Raw genomic sequence first — 20,430 nt, forward strand, 5'->3', positions numbered from 1 at the left:
CGAGGAATGGGAATTTGAGAAGGCTGCTTGCTTGCTTTTGGACCTTTTCTCCCACTTCATTGTGTTTCTGTGGGCGACTCCCTGGTGATAAATGAACTCCAATGTCTGAAGAGGAAAAGTAATCTCGCTATGGTATTGTTTCAAATCTGCAAGGATTTCAGTTCTAATGCTGGTCATCTTGAATACATTATGTTCTCAGGAGTGTTTTTGTTAGAGCATACTAGTTTTGAAATGGGTAATATTTATGATATTTTTCTTTTAATTCCACATATACGTTCTAAATGCTGATGCTGAAAGTTTTCCCTTGCAGAACATTTGCTTAATGTAAATTCTCTGTCCTGCTTGGCTGAATTGCTCAGAACACAATAGCGTTTGTGCAGGCTTCTCAGCAGGCGGATCTAATCATGCAAAGACTTCTTTTACTATGTTTATTTCTCACCAAGGAGAAGCCATCGATTTAGACATAAGATACTAAGCTCGCATAATTATTTCAAATAAACACAGAGCTGTTACAAGACCGCTCTGAAATGCAGTTCCTTCCAGATGTGCAGAAAGTTGCTCGAGCTCGTGCCCCACAACGCACACGTTCTGTGACAGCCGCATTGTTCGTTGCTGAGACATCGCTGATCCTTGTTAAAGCCCATGCCAGTGGGAACCTGGCAAGGATTGATCGCAGTGCATTAGAGAAAAAATGTGATTGAAGAGGTTTTTAGACGACTGGCTTAATATGTAAGAGATGAGGGATGCCTCCGGGTGAGCTCTGCCAATTTATGCTGGCACAGGTGAGAGCTGTCTGCCTCCTTCTGTCAGAAGTTGCTGCAGGTGGGGCAGCTTGGCTCTCCTGCTATCCCCTCAAATGCCTCCCTTTGCAGCCAGGCAGAGCAATTTAAAACAACAACAACAAAAAAAAAGATTTCAGTTGAAGGCAGCGTGCCAGCCAGCGAACTGCTGCTGAGGGGCTGAAACGCAGCCCTTCTTCCAGCCCTGCCGGCAGGGTGGTAATTTCCTTCATCGGGGTGGGGTGCATTCCTGCGGGCAGAAATCTTTTATGTTTCCTTGGTCTGAATCGCCAGATTTGTCTGGAGATTGCTGTTCCCAGTAAGCTACTGGGATGGTGGTGGCTGAACCTCCCTACGGGCACGGTACGTACCACAAAGCACTTCCCGAAGGAAGGACTGCTGCAGATGCAGCAGCACGGCGCACACATCCCTGCTGCGTTACGCAAAGATCCCTTGGGTGGAAAACCAAAAATTGGGGTAATTGAGCTCTTGGTGAGAATTTGCCATCACTCTTGGCCCAGGAAACGCGCTGGGGCTGGAGGTGCGGTTGGGCAGCAGTGCTCGGCTCCTCTCTGGATTTCCACCCCCTTGAAAAACAATGATATTTTTAAAGTAATTTTTGAACTAAATGCATCTGTGCGTTAAGCAAATCGCCTCTTGCCTGTTTCTCGAGGCAGGGGCTATGCCAGCTCCCCGCCCGTGGTCCTGCCGGGGCCGTTCTCCCCAGCTCCTGCTGTCGGGCCCAGACAGACCTGCCTTTTATTCAAAGCTGGATGCCAGATCAGCCAGGCCGACAACCAGCTGCTTCCACTATGAAGGTGTCTCACTACTTAGGCAGGCAGTGTCTGCTCCGCGTCTTGTTAGACTACAATTACAGGCTCTTTTTGTATGGGAAAGAGGGCTCGGAGGGCGATCCTTTTGTTCTGCAGGATCACAGGAGGCATGCAGGAGGTGAAGCTCCCGTGCTTCCAAAAGCCGCGGCTGGGGTCAGAGCCCTGCCTAATGCCGAGAGGTGCGGGGTTAGTGAGGTGCTGTCAGGTTGCTCTGTGCCTTCTCCAAAAAGACCCGAGAAGCAAACCCCGAGCAGGCCAAATCCTGCTTGTAGGGTCCGACAGGCAGCCCCCGCTGTGCTCAGTGGGAGTTTTCCGCGGGCATGTGAGGATCCGGCAACGGCAGTGGCTGGGGAGGGGTGGCAGGAAAACCTTCATTAGATCAGGTGGGCCTAATCAGCGGGCTAAAGGGAACGTACGCAGCAAAAACATTTCATTTCTTCCAAACTGTTCTTCCAGCTCAAAAAACAGATTCCAATCCACCCCCCTTTCTATTTTCTTTTAATATGTGGGAGATTTAGGGGGCCGGGCAGGCGGCGGGGGGGCGAGCGGGGCATGGCTCTGCTCCCTCCCCAGCCACCTCCAGGAAATGTAAAGGCTTTTTTATGTCCTTTTATTTATTCTTTATATTTTATTTATTATTATTTCATTTATTTATTTATTATTTCATTTTTATTATTTTTATTTAATTTAATTTTAATTTTATTTAAATTTTATTTTATTTTAATTTTATTTAAATTTACTTTAATTTTATTTTTTTAATTATTTCATTTTTTTATTTTTTACTTTAGTTTTTCCTTCTATTTTTCTCTTTTTTTTCCTTTTTTTCCCGTTTTCGATTTTTTTTTTTTTAATTTCTCCCTGTTTTCTTCTACTTTTTTTTCCCCCCTTTTTTTTTTTTTTTTTTTTTCCCCTTTTTAAACCGGACGCCGGATTTGCACCCTCGAGCCTCGGCAGGCTGCTCCCTGCGGGGAGGAGCGGCGCTGAGGACGGGGCTCAGCACCGGGGGCCGCCGGTGCCGGTGGCGGGGCGGAGGCTGCGGGCCCCGAAGCCCGGCCCCGCTCGGCCCCGCCTGGCGCCGCCCCGGTTCCTGGGCTGCCGCCCGGGAGCGCCCGGCCGCCGGCTGCCGCCCTGCGGGACGGGACCCGCGGGCCCGGGGCAGGTAAGGGCAACCCCCGGCGGGTGCTGAGCGGATCCCTCTGCTTTGGGAAAGGGGGCGGCGGGGGGGGAGGGAGCGCTCCTGCGAGCCGTCCGAGCGGGGCAGGGCGCTGCCGGCGCCGGGCGCTTCTCCTCGCTGGGGGAATGCGCTGAGGCGGCAGAGGAAAGCTTCCGTAATCTTAGGGAAAGTGATGGGTTGGCTGAAGTAAATGACATTTCGCCCTGCCGCGTTTTTCGCGCAGCGGAATCTAAGACTAAATGGTCGTGCTAGAAAGGGAAGTTTTAACCCAACAGCCGAAAGGGTGCGGGAGGAGCGCTGCCAGAGCTGCTCCCGCGGAGGCGTGAGGCTCTGCTCGTCACAGCCCTGCGAGGGCAGCTTTCAGGGGAGGGAGCGTGGTGGCATGAGAGGAGCTGTACGGCACTGTACCGAGGTGGCCTGAGAGGAGCTGTACGGAACCTGAGGCCCGTCCGTGGCCGCGGTGTGTTGGCTGCCAGCCACGCCAGGGTGTCGCAGCGAGGCCGGCGGGAGCATCGCGTGTGCTGGGGCTCTGGGGCTGCTGGTGCCAGGTCCCAGCAGGAGCTGCCTGGCAGAGCGACCCTGGAACTCCTGGGGGATGGAGGGGTCTCTGCTGCTCCCTGCCACCCTCGGTGACACCTCGGGTACGCGCATGTGGGTGTCTGTACCCACGCACACGTACTGCTGGGGCAGGGCGTGCTGCTGCAGGACCCCACACCGAGGGGCAGGGGAGCAGCAGCCCTCTGGGGCTGGGCTGAGGAGGTGCAGGACCTGCGGGGTGAGCCCCACGGGGCGCTGGTTCTGGCACAAAGGGCGAGCGGGTTCGTGCGAAACCCCGAGCCCATGGGTGCAGCTGCCGAGCCTTGGTGCAGAGCGTTTCCTTCGGCGTGCTCTCCTGGCTGGCACTCGGCAGGAGTTTCCGGCAGTAATCGGCAGTTTCCTTACAGTGGTGTGTGCTGTGGGGCCAGTCCTCCCCTAGCTGCTGCTTCTCTGTGCGTGTTTTACCCCTGCTCCAAAATGTCTTGCTGAATCCTACACCCATTGTCTTCAGAAGGGGAAGGTCTTGGTTGTCCCCCAGCTGCTGCCGTTCCCTGGGGGTGTTCTGGCTGAGGAGAGGACTTGGTGTCCGCGTAGTTGCTGCGTTTGGAGTTCTTCTGCATTTAATCAGAGAGAAGAGGACTTTGGTCGCACTCCCAAGGTCCCTACAGACATCCAGCAGTGACATGAATTGTTGATAAAAGCAGATGTTTTCACAGCCCAAACCCAGAAGTTGCAGTGCATTGTTCGTGAAAGTGTGCATTTACTTGAGGGGCATCCCCTACATTTATATTGATACACTTACTGATGTTATGAATGTTGTTATTGCTGAGTCTGTGGCACAGCTGAAGATACACATAATTTGTTATTTGCTGGAATTGTATAATGGGGGGGCAGAAGATTGGTGATTCTTGGAGTGACCGTGCTGTGCTGCTCTCTCACTGTCCTTCTAGCTATTCCAATGGAAGCAGCTGGAAAACCTCTACTTCCGTGAGAAGAAATTTGCCGTGGAAGTTCACGATCCCCGCAGGTGAGGCTGGAGGTGGGATAGCCGTGGGATGAATCTTCTCCCAGGACTGGGTATTAGTCATTTGTCTTAGTGGCTGGGGATGGGAGGTGTCTGTGCGCTGGTGGCAGCACAGAACCGCGGGCACCTCGGGCACCTCCTGCCCTTCCCTGCCTTGGTACTGATGCCAAGGGTGAGGGAGGGAGCTCACCCTCAGCTGCTTTTCTGTGCCTTCCCTTCCAGGAAGGAAGAGCCTTTGCCCAGGGTGAATTTCTTATTGCTTCTCTGTAAAGCTCAACCAGGAGGGGCTTTGGCTTTGTAAAATGGACGGCAAGTTAGGAGGGAGGAAAGGCAGCAGCAGCGGATGCCGGGGAGAAGCAAGTCCAGGTTTTTAGATCTCTGAAATAAAGGCTATGAGTCTTGCCTGGTTAGGAACGAGGCTTTGGGGACTTTAAACGTCAGAGGCCTGTCCTAAAGTTGTGTTTCTTTTCACCTCTTCAGGATTTCAGTCTCGAGAAGGACCTTTGGTCAGAGTGGACTGGTAGTGCAAACCTGGTATGCAAACACTTCCCTGATCAAATCCATCTGGGTAATGGCAATCAGTCAACACCAGTTCTACTTGGACAGAAAACAAAGCAAAGTAAGTTAGAAGGCATTTTGCTGTAGGCTTAAGCTTCAACACCTTTCCTACATATCCTTCAGTATATGTTGTTCCGTGGATAACCTAATCCCTAGAGAAAAAATACAAATAGCTTTTGTCTGCTTTTTGAGCAGTCTAAGCTACAGTATTGCTATTCGATCCATTTTAGGCTGCCTCCAATTAAGAGCTATGGAAGTGTAATCACAGCAGAGGGAATTCCCATGTCTCAATGTTTAATCTGCTTTTTCTTTTGTCTCTTTCTCATGTTCTTTTCGAACACGGTGCAAACAGAGAAGAGGTTATGAGTTTGGAGGCAGTTAAGACTTTTGGGGCCAGGTTTGAGGAATGCCGGGGCAGCCAAGTGCACAGTCAGCTCCTGTGTGATGCTGTTGCTTTAGCCCTTATTTTTGTGGGAGATGAGGTGTGGAATGTCGTCTTCTGTGACCCCATGCTCTGAAGTTAATGAGAGGTAACTCAATGATTTATTTATTTAACTTTTTCAGGCAAAAATTCCTTCAGCCAGAAGTTTGGATGATATTGCCATGGATTTGACAGAAATGGGAACACCGAAGGTTTCAAAGCTAGTGACTATGGAAGCAAAAAATCAGCTTATTATGGCCAGCAATGGCAGTTTAATCTCATCAGGTAATATTTTGTGTGAATGCAAGGCCCTGAAGTACAGCGGCACTTGTGTGTTAACAGGGGTGATGAGTCCAGCTGACCACAAATACAGTGAAGCATGTGACAGCGTGTATTGGTTACATATCTGAGGCAGAAACATCTATTGTATGATCTGCTGTTTCCTCTCCCATTGTAACTAACAAGGAAGTGAAAATGTGCTAAAGACAGATAAGCAACCGTGTACTTTTGGTCCACAAGTAACTTGATATCACTTTACCGGTTGGTTAGCCCATCCTTGAATGACTGACTGTACGTCTCATCCAAGTGTCATTCAATCCAAACTGAATCCAGGCAAACTTCGAGCACCTGCTCTAGGAATTGAACTGCCCTGGCTTTCTGCAAAAATAAGCAGAAAAGAGACATTCTCCTAAATAAAATTCAGCTCTGAGGTGGACTTCAGATCTCTCCACCACCCGTGGAGGACTCCTAGGTAGATAAAAGCCTGCCTTCCCCCCAAGAAGTGCCTGGAGGTAAAGCCCAGGTGAGGAGAATCGGTGTCTGTATCAAAGCAAAATCAAAGCTGAAGTATCAAGTGTATCATAGGTATCCCTAATGTCTCGGTTTATTTTGAGTAGTGCGGTTTTGGCTTGTATACTTAAGACTTGGCCAGTATTGAGGGTTTGAAGAAGTGCAGATTTCCTAAAAGCCTTCTTCCTGGATGACACAAGAGCTGGACGTTGCATTTTGAATATGATGCAGTTAGGCTAGGTTGGCCAGTTCTGGGGAGATCGCAGCCTACCTCCTTTGTTGCGGGAGGGAAAGCAGTGGCTTTTACCTGTAAATTCTCTAATAAAGAGAATGTATTTTTCAGGCTCTCAGGATTCAGAGGTCAGTGAAGAACAAAAGAAGGAGAAAATTATGGAGCTAAAGAAGAAAGAGAAACTCCTTCAGGAAAAACTGCTGCAGAAAGTTGAGGAGCTGAAGAAAATCTGCCTGCGCGAGGCGGTGAGAACAGCACCTTACACAGGGTTGGGGTGGGCCCTACTTGCTCACTGGACCTTCATGTAGAGCCCTCTCTGTTCCCCAGGAGCTGACGGGCAAGATGCCAAAGGAGTATCCTCTGAGTGCTGGAGAGGAACCTCCCCAGGTCAGAAGACGTGTTGGCACAGCTTTCAAACTGGATGACAACCTGCTCCCTACTGAAGAGGTGAGCATTGCAGCTTGTTTTCACAGCAAAGGTGGGGTGGCCAGACCGGTGGCCAAAGCCACTTCAAAATAATCCAGCTCTTACCTCATTAAGAGGAGGCAGCTGGGGGCAGTTGCATGCCTATGCCTGAGGATCTAGACAGGTACTGCCCTTATTTCAGCTGTGCTCCATGAGAAACGACTAGGAAACTGGCCATTTCAAAAAGCCTTAAAATCCCTAACCTGAGCCCCTCATTTGGCCATGCTACTTGCATTTTAATGTTCACGATGCCATTTGACAACCCATGTGTATGAGCCTTTCCTGAGCACTGATTTATGGTGTTTTGAGGTTGTGTTTGAGCCCAGAAAGTGGTGGGGTGTGCTTGTCCCCCTTGCAAAATCATCTGTCCCTGAGCATAGTTGTGTGACAGATGACAGCAGGAGATTTACCTCTGGCTTAATGCAAATTCCACCTAAGTAAAAGCTCGATATTGCTCAAGAAGCTAATATGAATTTTGCTGGCAGAGACTGACTCAGGAGATATGCTAATTCAGATATATGCAGTTTCTGGAAGCGCATCGTTTCCCCTCATTCCTTAAGATATTTGCTAACTAGCCGTGTATCGTCCAAGCAGTAGGTAGACGTTGGGCACTTTGCATCTGTCTTTCACCCAAAACTCGCTGCGCTGGCTTTACATTATTGTATAATCCGTGTCTGCAGCAAACTGATTTTATGTAGTCTGCCTACGTGCAACTGAAACAAAATCCTACTGTCCAGATTTAATAATGTGTTACTTAGCACTTCTGCAGCACCTTTCATTTGAGCCTCTCAAAGTTGTTTACAAACAATTAATTAAAGCTTCCTACTCCCAGTAATGTAGGTATGGTGATACCAATTTTTATTTTCTCTAAAGCAGGGAGAGATTCAAAGAGGCGTTTTCAGGCTTCGTCTTGGAGCAGGAGGTTTCCACTTCATTACTACAAAAACAGATCATCATTTGTATAACCTCATCTAAATATCTCATCTCTTGAACTTACAGGATCCCGCTTTGCAGGAGTTGGAGAGCAATTTTATCATACAGCAAAAGCTGGTAGAAGCTGCAAAGAAACTTGCTAGTGAGCCAGATCTCTGCAAAAACGTAAAGAAGAAAAGAAAGCAAGAGTATGCCGATGCTGTAAAAAAGCTTCAAGAGATTGAAAATTCCATAAATGAATACAGAATCAAGTGTGGCAAAAAACCAACCCAGAAATCAACTCTTACTCTACCAGGTAATCAAGAGAATTCCCCATGTTCTGATGAAAACAGGAAAAAAAAAAGTCATTTGGCTCACTTACAAGTTTTGTTTACATGTGTCTATGTGATTTTTATCTTCTCCAAGGCAATTAAATAAGAAAAAGAGATGCAATTTGCTGCATCTGATACAATAAGTACACAGCTTATAGGCTGAGGGCAGAATAAGCTGCAGTTTTAGGAACAAGCGCAGACACGTTCCAGCACCAGGTACCGACCAGGAGTGCTATACGTAGAAGGGCTGGCAGGAGCATCTCAGTTGAAACTGGTGTGGTGTCCTAATTCGTAGTGTATTGAATGCAGGTGCATTTCTGAGCTGCCACACGCAAGCTCTCTCTCCCTTCTGCAATGCTGCAGTTCTGGCAAAAACAGAATGTGTGAGGTTTTTCTACAGAGTCAAGAAAACAAGGACCAAAGATTTTGTTTCATGATTGAAAATGACTGATGCCTAGGAAGACGTAAGCAAAGTTCAGGAGTTTGTGTATGCAGATTGTGTCATACAGATTTTTGACTAAATGGATTTGCCAGTGATGAGCACAATGAAAGCAGGTGTCCTTGGCTCTTCCATTCTGAAAATGTGATTTTCCTGAGGGAGGTGCGATTCTGGCTCCTTCATAGGACAAAACTTTGTAGTATCCAAGTTAACCGGAGGAGCTGGAGAACAGTAAAAGCTCGTAGGTGTATTGCAGGCTATTCTAGTTTCTATAACATTTAACAGTTTTAGGACATGTTTTACTTTTCCTCTCTGTGGAAAATTACTTGATAGATTTCTTTTTGCCTCCTGTCCCAGCGGAAATGTTACATGAGGCTGGTGTTTTTTTCCTGGGAATTGCAGGGTGGGAAAGAAAATGCAATTTTTTTCTGCTGTTGATACTGATACCTTCTCACTGACACTGGAGATGGAGACCTCTTGTGTTTTCCCTGGAGGAGAACCCCCTGTGCACTGCCAGGTTTCTGTTGCGATAGCCCTCGCTTTGTCTCACTCTTATTGAGAGCTTGATTTGGATTCGCACCCGGCACAAAACCCAGCAGCACTGGGCTGTCTGTCATCACAAGGCGTTTTTTCTGAAGGGTTGGTGATCACGTTTTAATGTGGCCCAGCTAGTTCCTAATTGACAGAGATGAGGAAAACATCTGTTTTTCCAGTTATTGCTCACCGATCTGGATACCAATTGTGGGAGGCCCTGCATTACCTGTGACATGTGATGTGTAGTAACAGCACGGGGAGCTGCTGAGGGCCAGCAAGAGCATGGGCAGCATCCGTGCCCAGCTGCTGCTTGTTGCGTGGAGTTTTTTCTACCATTGTGCAAACAAGGAACTTAGGAGCTGGATGTGCAATCCTCGGTCCTTATACAAGCTCCATTTAGCCCATCATTTTGCAACATCTGATACATGGCATCCTTGTTTGCTGTCTGAGGAGGGAAACGCAGACAGAAGGGACTGAGCTGTCCCTCTCAGAGGGGCTGCCTTCCTGCAGGTAGCGGCAGCAAATGCTTGGCCAGCAGTAAGCGAGCTGTGTTCCCTTCCAGCTCCCGACTGGAGCAGTGTCTGCGTGTTTACAGTACCTGAAGCAGAGCCCTTGACTGCTTCAAGTTCGATAACTGATTTATGTGTAACCTTCTCACCATTACCGACTGTACTGTTGGGTTCAAGGTACAGGGCTGAAGAAAGCTGAGCAGTAATAAAGTCACTTGCAGCTGTGAAGTTTGGGAATGGCTTGTTGGAAATGACGTGTTAAGTAGTAACACTGATTTATTGAGTTATACCATAGGTATTCACATCCCAGCTACAGGAGTGGCTGTTGAAGGATGTGCTGGGCTGTCTCCTCCTCAGTATGTTCCCCTCTTCCTTTCCTTTGCTTCCTCTGTACCCCAGAGAGCTGCTTCCCCTTTTGCAGGGAATTTCATGGATTTGGGATTTAAATCCAGAGCTCCTGCATGTGTCAGCACTGCAGACCCTTGTGTAGCCAGCTTTAGGCTGGCTTTTTGTGTGTCTCTAGGAAGATTTTTTATTCCTCCTTGCACTGGGCCTGGTTCCTTATTTCACCATAACTTGGTAAATTCACATGAGTAAACTCCTGTAAAGCTTCTTCCCCGTGTCAGGTTGCAAGTAGCGCTGCGGCCCACCTTGGTGGTCTGACAAGCCCCTCGGGGCAGGGGCCAGCCCTGATGTTTTGCTCTGCTTGAAGAGCAGCAGCTCTGTTCACCTGGTTCTTGTAACTAGAGCTTACCTTGCACAAGTGAGCGACAACGTTCATTGCGTGTATTCACGGTGAGTGATGCAGATGTCACGTGTGAGGTGGCTGCCACCATCGTCATCTGCAGCCTCCTTTCTCTCATTCGTGGAGGCTTGCGCAGACTTTTCACCTCACCGGCTTTGTGTCTGGCCAGCAACAGGCTCGATGTCTCTCTGGGTTAATTACCTTCGGTGCTGCTTTTTATCACCAGCCTCATTTCTGGACCTCAGCTGTTCCGTTCCAGGACCATGCGGGCTGTTTGGCAAGGACAGGCTGCTTGTGAGTGTGAGTGGTGGTGTGTGGTAATAAGGTGAGGGCACAGGCACATGCAATGAAGCGATATGAATAAATAGCAAAACATAAAAGACACGGGAAAAAAATTGCAATGCCTGTACAACAGTTTGTGCACTCTGTGCTGCTGGAATTTGCAGTAACTTGATTGAAATCGGTGGAATTTTTCTGGCTTTATATTAATTTAATTGAAGCAGAATTCATATGCTGATGAAACATTCACAGGTTAATTTAATTCCAAATTTCAAAAGGCGTTCAGTACCTACCTGGTGGGATTTCAGGTGTACCTGAGGAGATTAGATGCTGGCAGCCAAGATCTACATGTCTGTGTAGGCTCCTGACTCCTATAGAAGCACCAAAACACCCTGTGAGATCTCTTGGAAGTTGACTGGAAAACACCTTTGTGAATCTTGGCCTGATTCCCACTGCAGTTGAAAAATCTCCTTTGATAATTATGTAGGTAGCTTGCTGAAATGCAAAGGCAACAAATAGGTCCTGATAGTACGGCAAAGCAGGGCCGTCTTCAGGCTGCTGAAGTCTAAAGCAGGGAGATTGCAGCGTTACAAGTATCGACTGGCTCTGAAGCCTTAGAAAATAAACTGTATGTGATAGTTTGAAATTAATGTGGAGTGTGCTTTAAGTGCTTGTTTTCATTCACAGATGATATAATCCCATCTGAGAGCAGCTCTCTGTCTGATACAACAACCTATGATGATGGTATGTTGATTATCCTTTTCTGCCTTTGAAGTATGCTTGTTCAGTGATACTCTTTGACTTAACGTCCTTTAGCCTGCTACTTTATTGTCTTTCAATGACAAATTACAGCAGAGTTAAAAAGAGCTTAATCAGGAATGTCTGTTTTCATAATGGGGTAGTTTATTGAAAGTTTCTGCTCTGTGGGCTGATTTAAGTTGTCTTTAGAGAAGGCACTTGGTTTTATTGTGATGGTTTTATTGTGATCAACCTGGGGAACCAGGGCACTGAACTGCCAACAGATACTCACGCCATCCCTGGGACCTGACCGAGGCAGATAAGCAGCTGGGAGGAATTCCCCAGCCCTTCTGTCCTCACAGTTACTAAAACTTGTAAAAAGTGGAATAGTCAGAGATAGTAACGATCTGTTTACGTTTCTTTGTTACCTAGTGAGCTGCATCTTGCATGGGTATGGTGTTTGCTCAGCTTACTCACTTTGGGCACACACCCACAGACGACACATTCACACCCTGTTCCACAAGGTGGAAGGGACTTGGCTTGCCTCTCCCTTGGCTGGGTAATCATCATCTGGGGACAAACATTATCTAAATTATTACTCACTTTTCAGTTAAGGCCTGATTCTGATCTTGCTTTGTCCCAGTTTTAGACTTGTATAACCCATCTGACGCTTTAAAATGGAGTCGCACTTGATTCCTGCTTGCACAAGTAGAAGTAGAGCCAGAGCCTTGGTTTGTGAATGTGTTCTCTATGATGCTTGTCCTGTGTTTATGTGTATTAGTTGTAGTTTCCTTTTGGCTCTAATGGCATCTGGATTGTGCCTTAAGCAAGTGAGAACAAGGATCAAACCAAAGTCTTCCCAATTGCCTTCACTCAAATTTGTTTGCCAGTGTCTTTGCTCGCTCAGTCACTTTTGAAGTCAGTCCCTTTTAGGTTGTATTAAACTAATCCTTCACATCATTTCCAAGTAAAGTGCTGAATGGTGAGGGAGAGGAATTGGCTTTGGCGAGGCTGAGTGTGCCAGCTCTGCTCTGGGAGGGACAGAGCTGCAGACAGGCACTTTCCCAAGGAAGTTCCACTTTGTGGTGCAACACGGTGCCAAGCAGAAACCTCTGTCAGAGGTGCTGCAGAGACCTGCTTGAGTCTCCACGATGTCCTGTCCAGGTGAAGGAGAGCTTGGTGCAGGCGGGTGTGGGAGAGGCTCCCTGTAGTCACAGCTTCCCTCCTTGTCTCCACAGCGCAGAGTTTCTGTTCAGGGGTCACAGATTTACTTACAGGACAAAAATAGCAAGGATTTTGCTAACAAAATATGTATTCCTTTCCAACAGCCAGTGAATCCCTCACTGTGCCAGCACAAAGAACCAGCTCTGCACAGCTTTCTCCAAGGCTTCCTCCACCAAAGTCCCTTGGGCTGGAGAGAATCCATCTTAGAAAGTCATCCATGAACGAGCAGCTCTTGGAAACGAGACACTCCAGGTATGGCATATCTCACTGTGCTCTCTGTGTTGTTGGCACGAGCTCGGTCTTGCCCATGTAAAGATTTTTTTTTTTATGGGCTCTCCAGAGTTGCTGCTGTCTCTACACTCTTCTGGGGCTCAAGAGTTTAGTGATAACAGCTAAATTTCCTGTTTAGTAATACAAGTGTGTACGAGTAGTCATCAAGTCTCTGTGAAACTGCAGGGTAGTGCAGTCTTTGTGAGTCAGGTGAGAAATTTAATAGCAAGGACTGCATTTAAGGAATTGATTGTGCCCACCAGTACTTTCACCCTTTTGTGGCCAAGTGGTTTGTTTTCAGTATTAAATAGCTTGTATGTTTCCTGATGACGGTGCATAATTGCTTCAGATAACACCAGCCCATACCCAGCCCTCCTGATCCTATCAGTATTTCAGCAGGTACATTGTCAAAGCATACACAATTCACCTAAGACTTGGGGAGCAATTTCTTCGTCTAAGAATAGTAACCTCTTGAACCACAAGAAGGGCTTGAATTTGTCTTCTTCTTTAGAAAGTTCTGTTCTGTATGTGGAATCATATCCAGTTACTCTTACCTGCTTTTTTAGCCCTTAGGATTTTTTTTTTTATTTCTTTTAAGACTGAGGGTGCACGGAGTCTCAGTACGTGCGACTTGCATTGTGGTTAACCTAACTGGGGTTCTGTCGTCTTCATTACAGGGACCCGCTTTCAACTCACAGCAGTCCTTATCGCACCCTGGACCGACTGCCCCCGTCCCACGGGGGGAGAAGCATGCCTACAACACCCGTGCTCACACGCAACGCCTACAGTAGCAGCCACTTACAGTAAGGGGGTTTTATTTTGAGTTTGAATGGTGTTAAGGGGATAAAAGGTCATTTGCAGTGCAGCTCTCAGGGGTCAGGCTCTCAAAATGCCTTTTCTGGATATTTGAGGCACAAGGTTGCTACCAGCCACCATCTTCTGGTACAGTTTTGCACCAGCTTTCTAACATGCAACTGAGAGCATTTGCAGGAATGTAAATGCTGGGCAGTAGCAGAAATAGTAGCACGCGCTGCTGCACTACTGGGTGTCTGCAAAGTTAGGAGTGAGATGGAAGGTGGCGTGCAAGCTTACAGATATCTTCTGTGGGTTAAGGTCCTCCAAGCCTCCTGGAAAGTAAGTGGCCAAGTAGAGGAGAAAGGTCCAAATTGGTGCCCTTACTGTGGGAAGGAGAGGTGCTATAAATGTTAAAATGTTATGAAGAGCTTATGGTGTATTCAGCTCTGGTAACACAACTGTGGGACACAGAGCCACGGGAAACCCAGCTTCCTATGCTCTGATTCTTGCTCAGCTACTTGTCTAGACATTGCATACTTAGACTGTGAGATCCCTCCTGTAAGTCATTGCAAAATGCGAGTTTGTCAGCATTGTTGCATATATCACTGTCACAGGTTGCCTTGCTCACAGTGAAAATCTGAAAAATCTCCTGCTGTTGCAGCAAATGTAAAATTTAGCCAAGCTGAATTTCTTGCAATGCAGGTACTCTATGTGAGAAGGAAGTGCTGGGTTTGTATTGTAATTGGCTGGGGAGGAAGCAAGCCTGATTTGCCCACACGTGCTCTGTCCAGCTCTCTGTATGTCTGCATGTGACTGCTTTTAACCAACCTATGTCTGTATTGTTTCAGGCCAGATGTTTCCCCACACCATTGCAGGCAGCGCAGTGGCAGTCTGGAGTCCCAAACTCACCTGCTGTCCGAGGCCCCCGCTGAAAAGACAGCCTTCTCCCTTTCAAAGTCCCAGCGAAGCAGCAGCACAGAGATCCTAGATGATGGATCATCCTACACTAGCCAGTCCAGTGCTGAATATTACTGCGTGACGCATACACCCAATCCATATTATACTACTCAGACGCTTGACAACAGGACCAGGGGTCGAAGACGGTCAAAGAAACAAAATATTTCTGCTGCAAGTTCAGGAAGCATGCCAAATCTTGCCCAGAAGGATGTCCGGAATGGTGTCTACCACAAAAATCAGGAGCAGCCTTCCTCCAGTTACTATATTTCTGGATATTCCCCTTACACCGAATCTGACGTTTATTACAACGGAGGATATGTTTATGAGAGTGACACAGAGGGACAGTATAGTGTCAATCCTTCATGTCGCTCATCGGCACATTACGGATATGACCGTTACAGGGAATTCAGGTCTTACCATGAGGACGAAGTGGACAGAGTACCGCACAACCCATATGCAACCCTAAGGCTTCCACGGAAGCAGGTTGCCAAAACGGAGCATATAACCAAAAACATTCACAAGGCCTTAGTAGCAGAGCATCTCCGTGGTTGGTACCAACGTGCCTCCAGTCAAAAGGAACAGGGTCATTGCCTGCAGGCAGGCTTTGAGTCTGACAGAGGATCTCAAAGGAGTTTGGGCCTTGCAGGTGTGCAGGTGCCATGCTCTCCTAGCAGTCGTGTGTCATCTTTCTCTTCGGGTAATGTCCAATTTGTTCTATGCTAAGTGTTTTGTACATCCCTTCTGTGTATCAATTCTGCCCACTCAGTCAGCAGAGTATAAGCAAGGCTGAGAAGTAGATAAGGAACTGAACGGGGGTTTTTGTTCTTGTTCTGTGACTGGGAAGAGACTTACTTGTCTTCTATGGGTAAAAGTGCCTTTTAGTCTCTGTAAACGCGGTAGTTCAGAGAAGCACAGAGAGCAATACGTTTCAAACAGGCATGTTTACCAAGTAGAAGCCATGTACATGCAGTTGCTGTGATAGTGTCCAAAACACAGTACAATCAGCATCACTGAACAGTCCTTTTATAAAGAGATTCCCTCACTCTGAAATATCCCTGCAACAGCTTTCCTCCTCACAGTGCTTTTAAATAGCATTTTGAGTTTGCATTCTCTGCGTGTGTGTCCTGCAGAAACGCGTAGGGATTGCTAATGAGAACTGTCTCATTTGTCTCATCTGATTAGCTGCAGAAAGATCTAATTAGCTGTAACTTTTTTTTGAATTCCAGCATCTTCTGCAAATACTGCTGGGAACTGGCGGAACCCACTTGCAATGGGACTTTCAGATTATGATACGTTATCTCATTCCTCTTTTGCCAGCTGTTATGGAAACACTTATGGCAACCTTCCTCTGCAAAGCAGGTGAGTAAAGTGTGTCCAGATTTTCTGTCCTTTCTCCCTCCTGCATTTTATAGGCTTCTAAAACATCTGAAGAAAGCAGCTTGATTTCAGGGGGCCAGGATGAAGAGTACTGATAAAATTGACTTAGTGAGGGTATCTTCTCCAGGTGGTGTAGATCAGCCTATAACTGTACCAGCAATATTCAAAGAAGGGGGAAGGAGGCATGCTAAAGGATGAACTCACCTGTGGCACAGGCTTTTCCTCCAGCTGATGCTGGACAGGCAGCTCCCGGCATGCTGGGCAGAGCACCCACTGAGCCCCCTTCCTCTCCCCACCGCGGCAGGAGGCCTCTCCTGTGCCCAGCCAGCAGTGTGGCAGGGCACCGACCTGTTGTGTTTCTGATGCTATAGCTCCTGTGCCAATAAAAAAAAAAAAATCAAACAAGTAAAGGCAGCACCTCTCTTTAATCACACATCACCCTGCTGCTGCTCAAAGGCAATACCGACATGGGTCATCCCGTTAATAAACCAAGCGCATCTTGCTTGGCAGAGCTCAGCCAGTGACCCCGGTGAGACTTGCTGCTCCTTGCAGCTGCGCTGGGTGTGGGGGCTTCCCTGAGGACTGCAAGGAGCCCAGGATCTCGCTTGGGCGTTGCAGAAGTGCATGCGAGACTCTTGCTGCTCCTGCTTCGTGTTTTCGGTCTCCCCTGGCTCTCGCACACCGGCTGTCACCAGCAAGATCAGAGGCCGCCTGTCCCGGGAACGGCTCTGCCCGCACAAATGCCATCCTGTCTAAGTGCTCTTATGCTAAGCCTAGCCAGCTGTAGTAAGTACTCCGCATGCGTGTGCCCAGCTTCATGTGTGGCTGCTTGCGCTTGCTGCCAGGCTGACCTGTGGGCAATGACCGAGTTTTTCATTTGTTTGTTTTAAAATGAGGATCTAGCAGAAGCTTTTGTATCGTTTCTAAGCTAAATGCCTTGGGCTTTTTGTTGGAGTGATCTAAAAGTTCTACAATAACAGTGTTTAAGACTACGGTTTCTACTAATTTCTTAACTTCCTATAACCGGGCTTTGAAAATTGCTTATTTTGGCAGACTTTTCTGTATGAGTGCTTTTTTACTATTAATTTCCCATGTTCTGAATCAGTAGGCCAATCATTCATCTGTTCTATTTTCTATTTTAACATGATTATGGCAAATGAGCAATCAGTATGTTCCAGAGTCTTGACAATTTTGAGTAGCTGAGATCCCGTTGCACGAATAGCCTAATTACAGCACAACACCTGGGTTTGTGTTTGGATCCAAATTTTGCTGGGGGTGTAAAATCACAGCAGCCAGCATTCCTTCTAGCCCAAGGGGGCCGCGTGAGTTCATGCTCGCCACGCTGAGGTGGGAGGGGGTTCCTCCTGTTTGTACATCCCCAAAGCAGAACTTGGGCGTTTGGGGGAGATCTCAGCTCCTGCTTATCCCTGATGCCATCTCTTGCAGAGCTTATGCAGAGACGAGCCAGCTGGGTGGTGATGAAGAGAACCAGTTGGAGGAAGACTTGCACAGCAACGAGCAAAGGTTATTCTGGCACGAGGATTCAAAGCCTGGGACGCTCGTGTAGACCGCCTGCAGCCCTGCATTCGTACCCTTGTGTGCCTTGCACAAAACGCTGTTACTCCGAAGGAGACCTCGGGGGCACCTTTGTGACCGAACAAAAAGGAGGTGTTCTGTTGCTGGGAAAGATGAAGTTCAGCATTACGAGGGACTATAGCAAAATGACAAAGTCTTACCAAGAATGGCGCTTCTTTCTGAATCCGGATAGCCTGAACGAGCAAGGGCAAGCCACGATGTAATCTATGACAAGATGCAGCACTTGGTTGAAGTATTTATATTCAGCAAGCACTTTTTTTGAAGATTGGAAGGTGTTGAAGGCAAACCTCAGAAAAAAAATGTGAAAAGGGAACTGTTACGGAAAAAACAGGAATTCTAGGAGCACAATTATGATGTCTGAAAGAAGAACAAATGGAAATTTCTTCTGCCATGGCTTATGATGACCTGGAAGGACTTTCATAAGCTTGTGAAGGATAGATACTGTGTGTGTGAATGAGGCAAAGGGTGATTTAATCAGTATTGGAACATTACTTGAAGGAAGGCTGGATTTTTTTTATTATTCTTATGGAGGTTTGAATGAGTATATCCATTTTTGGGGTGTTGTTAAGAGTGTTTGTTAGCACCACAAACGAGTTCTGGAAAGAAAAGAATTTGCTGTCACAATATGTCATGTAAAACTCTAGGTGGTTGTGGATTTTGGAAACAGGAGTAAACTTTGAACTCCTTTCCATGATAAAGTGTAATTAATAACCTCACACTTATCGACCTTTCCATGGTACAACTTCACTGTGCAGAGGAGCAGGCAAATTTTCACAGTGGCTGCGTAGTGTTCGTTGGGTGACAGTTACGTTTTGCTCTGCCGTAGCGAACTGAGGATCGGCAATGGAGAGTTGCGGTTACCACAGGATGAACAACTCGATTGTAATGGCCAGTATTTTAAGGTGGATGCAAACATAAACAGCCAAGTGGGTGCCTTAAAATGAGGGGCATTAGAATTGTACCACGAGTCATCTGAACTGCCAGGTGCGTTGCAAAGTCACTGAGTGACTAGAACAGCATCTTTGCAAAACCATTTATTCAGAAAAAAAGTGCGACTGCAGTCTTGATCTAAGAGGGATAAACCTACCTCATGTCATCCATCTGTAGGAACAAATTAGCATGGGTTCTCTTGCGTGATTTATGACGACTCATTTGCATACTGTAAAATCTCTCTCGTGTCTCAGCTGTACTGTGCTTCAGGATCCCATAAAATGGTGCTCTTTTTTCTTTTATACAAAAGATTAGTAACCCCTTGTTCATATTGTGAATAGAAAAGTTTCTGATAAACTTTTTTGGACGTTTTTTACCAATATTCCAGAGCATGTAATATATACAGAAGGACACACTTGTTAAGCTGGTACTTAGTCGTTTGTATTATTAGAGTCGCAATTTGGAATTAAACGAACAAAAACAAAATAAATAACTTATTTCCTTGGTTTTGCATATTTGTATAGCCTTCTAGAAATGCGAAAGCTCTTTTTTGCTTATTCTTTTACTACTCATGATTTTCTAGACCTATTATTTTGTATAGGTCAATAAACTGAAAAGTGTGCTACCAAAACCACTTCAGCATTCCTCCTATTTCTACTTGAGTGCTTGGAAAAGTGCAGCGTGTTATTTCAAGGCTTGAAACTAAGATAGGGTGAATCACCACGGTCTGATTTCTTTTGGACTGCGCAGGATCAGGGTTGTCACTGAGGGTCAGTGGCCGTGGTCCCCTTGCAGATCAGCCCATTTGGGGCAGGGGAGCTGGCAGAGGCTGCCCTATTGCTGGGGAACGCTTGCCCCAGACAGATCAGACACTTGGAGAACGTGTCTGTAAGTCTGAATTTCTGGCGGTGCAACGGGAGGAGGCGCGTTTACAGAAAATGCAAAGAGTAATTTGTTAGTTCCTGGGTTTTGTGTTGTCCATAAGCTTAACCAGCTCTGAATTTCGTCTTTATTTCAAGGTTGCTGGTGGAAACATTTATTAAGAAGGATTTGTATAGGTGACCACTAAAAATATTCACACTTCGTTGTATTTTACCACTTCTCCAAGTAGTTTTGGAGGCTTGTCTGTTGGCACGTTCTCTGTTCATTGACCGCGTGCTTGCTCACACCGCTGTTGCAAAACATCGGTGTTCGTGACAGGCAGCTGCGTGGTTCGAAGTCCAGTGCCCCACGCAGAGCCAGTGCTATCACTGCCCCTTGGCAATTATTTATCATCACTCTCAAAGGTTTTCATTTAAAAAGGGAAACGAGGTGTGTGACAAGACCCGTGCCCCGTTTAAGGCATTGTTTATGTCCCCGTATTTCGGTGCTGTGGCCATTGCGTTGTGCGCTGGCTCTTCCCTCCCCGCTCAGGCCTGAGCTCAGCCTGACGCATCCGTGTCGGCACAACGCTGGCACCCGGCCTTGGGGCTGTTCCGACAGGACCGGGATGATTTAGGATGATTTTGGATGGGCGTGTTGAGAACGTGGGAACTTTGGGTGGCTTCAAGTGGAGCCCAGTTTGCTCTCCTGGGGAATTTGGGGCATGAAACCTCCAGGGCTGGATTTCAGACACTGCCTGTCTTGGAGGGGGATGAGCAGGAGGGTGTGGGTCCCATGGGACCCCCCTGCCCATCGCCCACCAGGGAGCTGGGGCTGCTCCATGGCCGAGGCACTGCTTGGGCAGCTCCTGATGGCTCCAGTTGCTGCCCAGGTCCTTTTTTATTAAGCACAGCTCCTGGCCTGCTGCTGGGCTCTGCCTCCTGTCACCCTGCAGCTTCTTGTGGCGGCGAGCTGCGTTTCTGGAGCGATGCTTTGGTGCTCCTGCGTGACAGTTCATGGAGACCAGGTCTGTATAGTGCAGCTGAAGAGGTAATAAAGACATGGTTGCGATTGTTATCGTATTTGTTCAAAACTCAAATACAAATTACCTGTGCTTGTT

The 20,430-nt window shown here is 47.3% G+C and overlaps 1 protein-coding gene across 8 annotated transcripts in view; it reads left to right on the forward strand.

Annotated features, from left to right (window-relative positions):
• Positions 1–18,955, forward strand: part of FRMD4B (FERM domain containing 4B) — a 113,800-nt gene extending 94,845 nt beyond the window's left edge. For 4 of the 8 annotated variants that reach the window (XM_067003399.1, XM_048073057.2, XM_048073033.2 and 1 more), the window contains exons 12-24: positions 4,274–4,350; positions 4,828–4,966; positions 5,470–5,611; positions 6,459–6,592; positions 6,675–6,794; positions 7,812–8,040; positions 11,250–11,306; positions 12,629–12,776; positions 13,472–13,597; positions 14,438–15,243; positions 15,773–15,905; positions 16,434–16,709; positions 17,370–18,955. In XM_067003399.1, the coding sequence (XP_066859500.1) occupies positions 4,274–4,350; positions 4,828–4,966; positions 5,470–5,611; positions 6,459–6,592; positions 6,675–6,794; positions 7,812–8,040; positions 11,250–11,306; positions 12,629–12,776; positions 13,472–13,597; positions 14,438–15,243; positions 15,773–15,905; positions 16,434–16,709; position 17,370 (2,388 nt within the window). In that variant the 3' untranslated portion in view covers positions 17,371–18,955. Of the gene's footprint in view, positions 1–4,273; positions 4,351–4,827; positions 4,967–5,469; positions 5,612–6,458; positions 6,593–6,674; positions 6,795–7,811; positions 8,041–11,249; positions 11,307–12,628; positions 12,777–13,471; positions 13,598–14,437; positions 15,244–15,772; positions 15,906–16,433; positions 16,711–17,369 lie in introns of those variants that run through there. The other 4 variants (XM_067003402.1, XM_013180321.3, XM_067003400.1 and 1 more) reach the window with 3 other exon arrangements.
• Positions 18,956–20,430: the final 1,475 nt, after the last annotated feature.

Source organism: Anser cygnoides, chromosome 10 (assembly GCF_040182565.1).
Source record: "Anser cygnoides isolate HZ-2024a breed goose chromosome 10, Taihu_goose_T2T_genome, whole genome shotgun sequence".
NCBI classification, from domain to species: domain Eukaryota; kingdom Metazoa; phylum Chordata; class Aves; order Anseriformes; family Anatidae; genus Anser; species Anser cygnoides.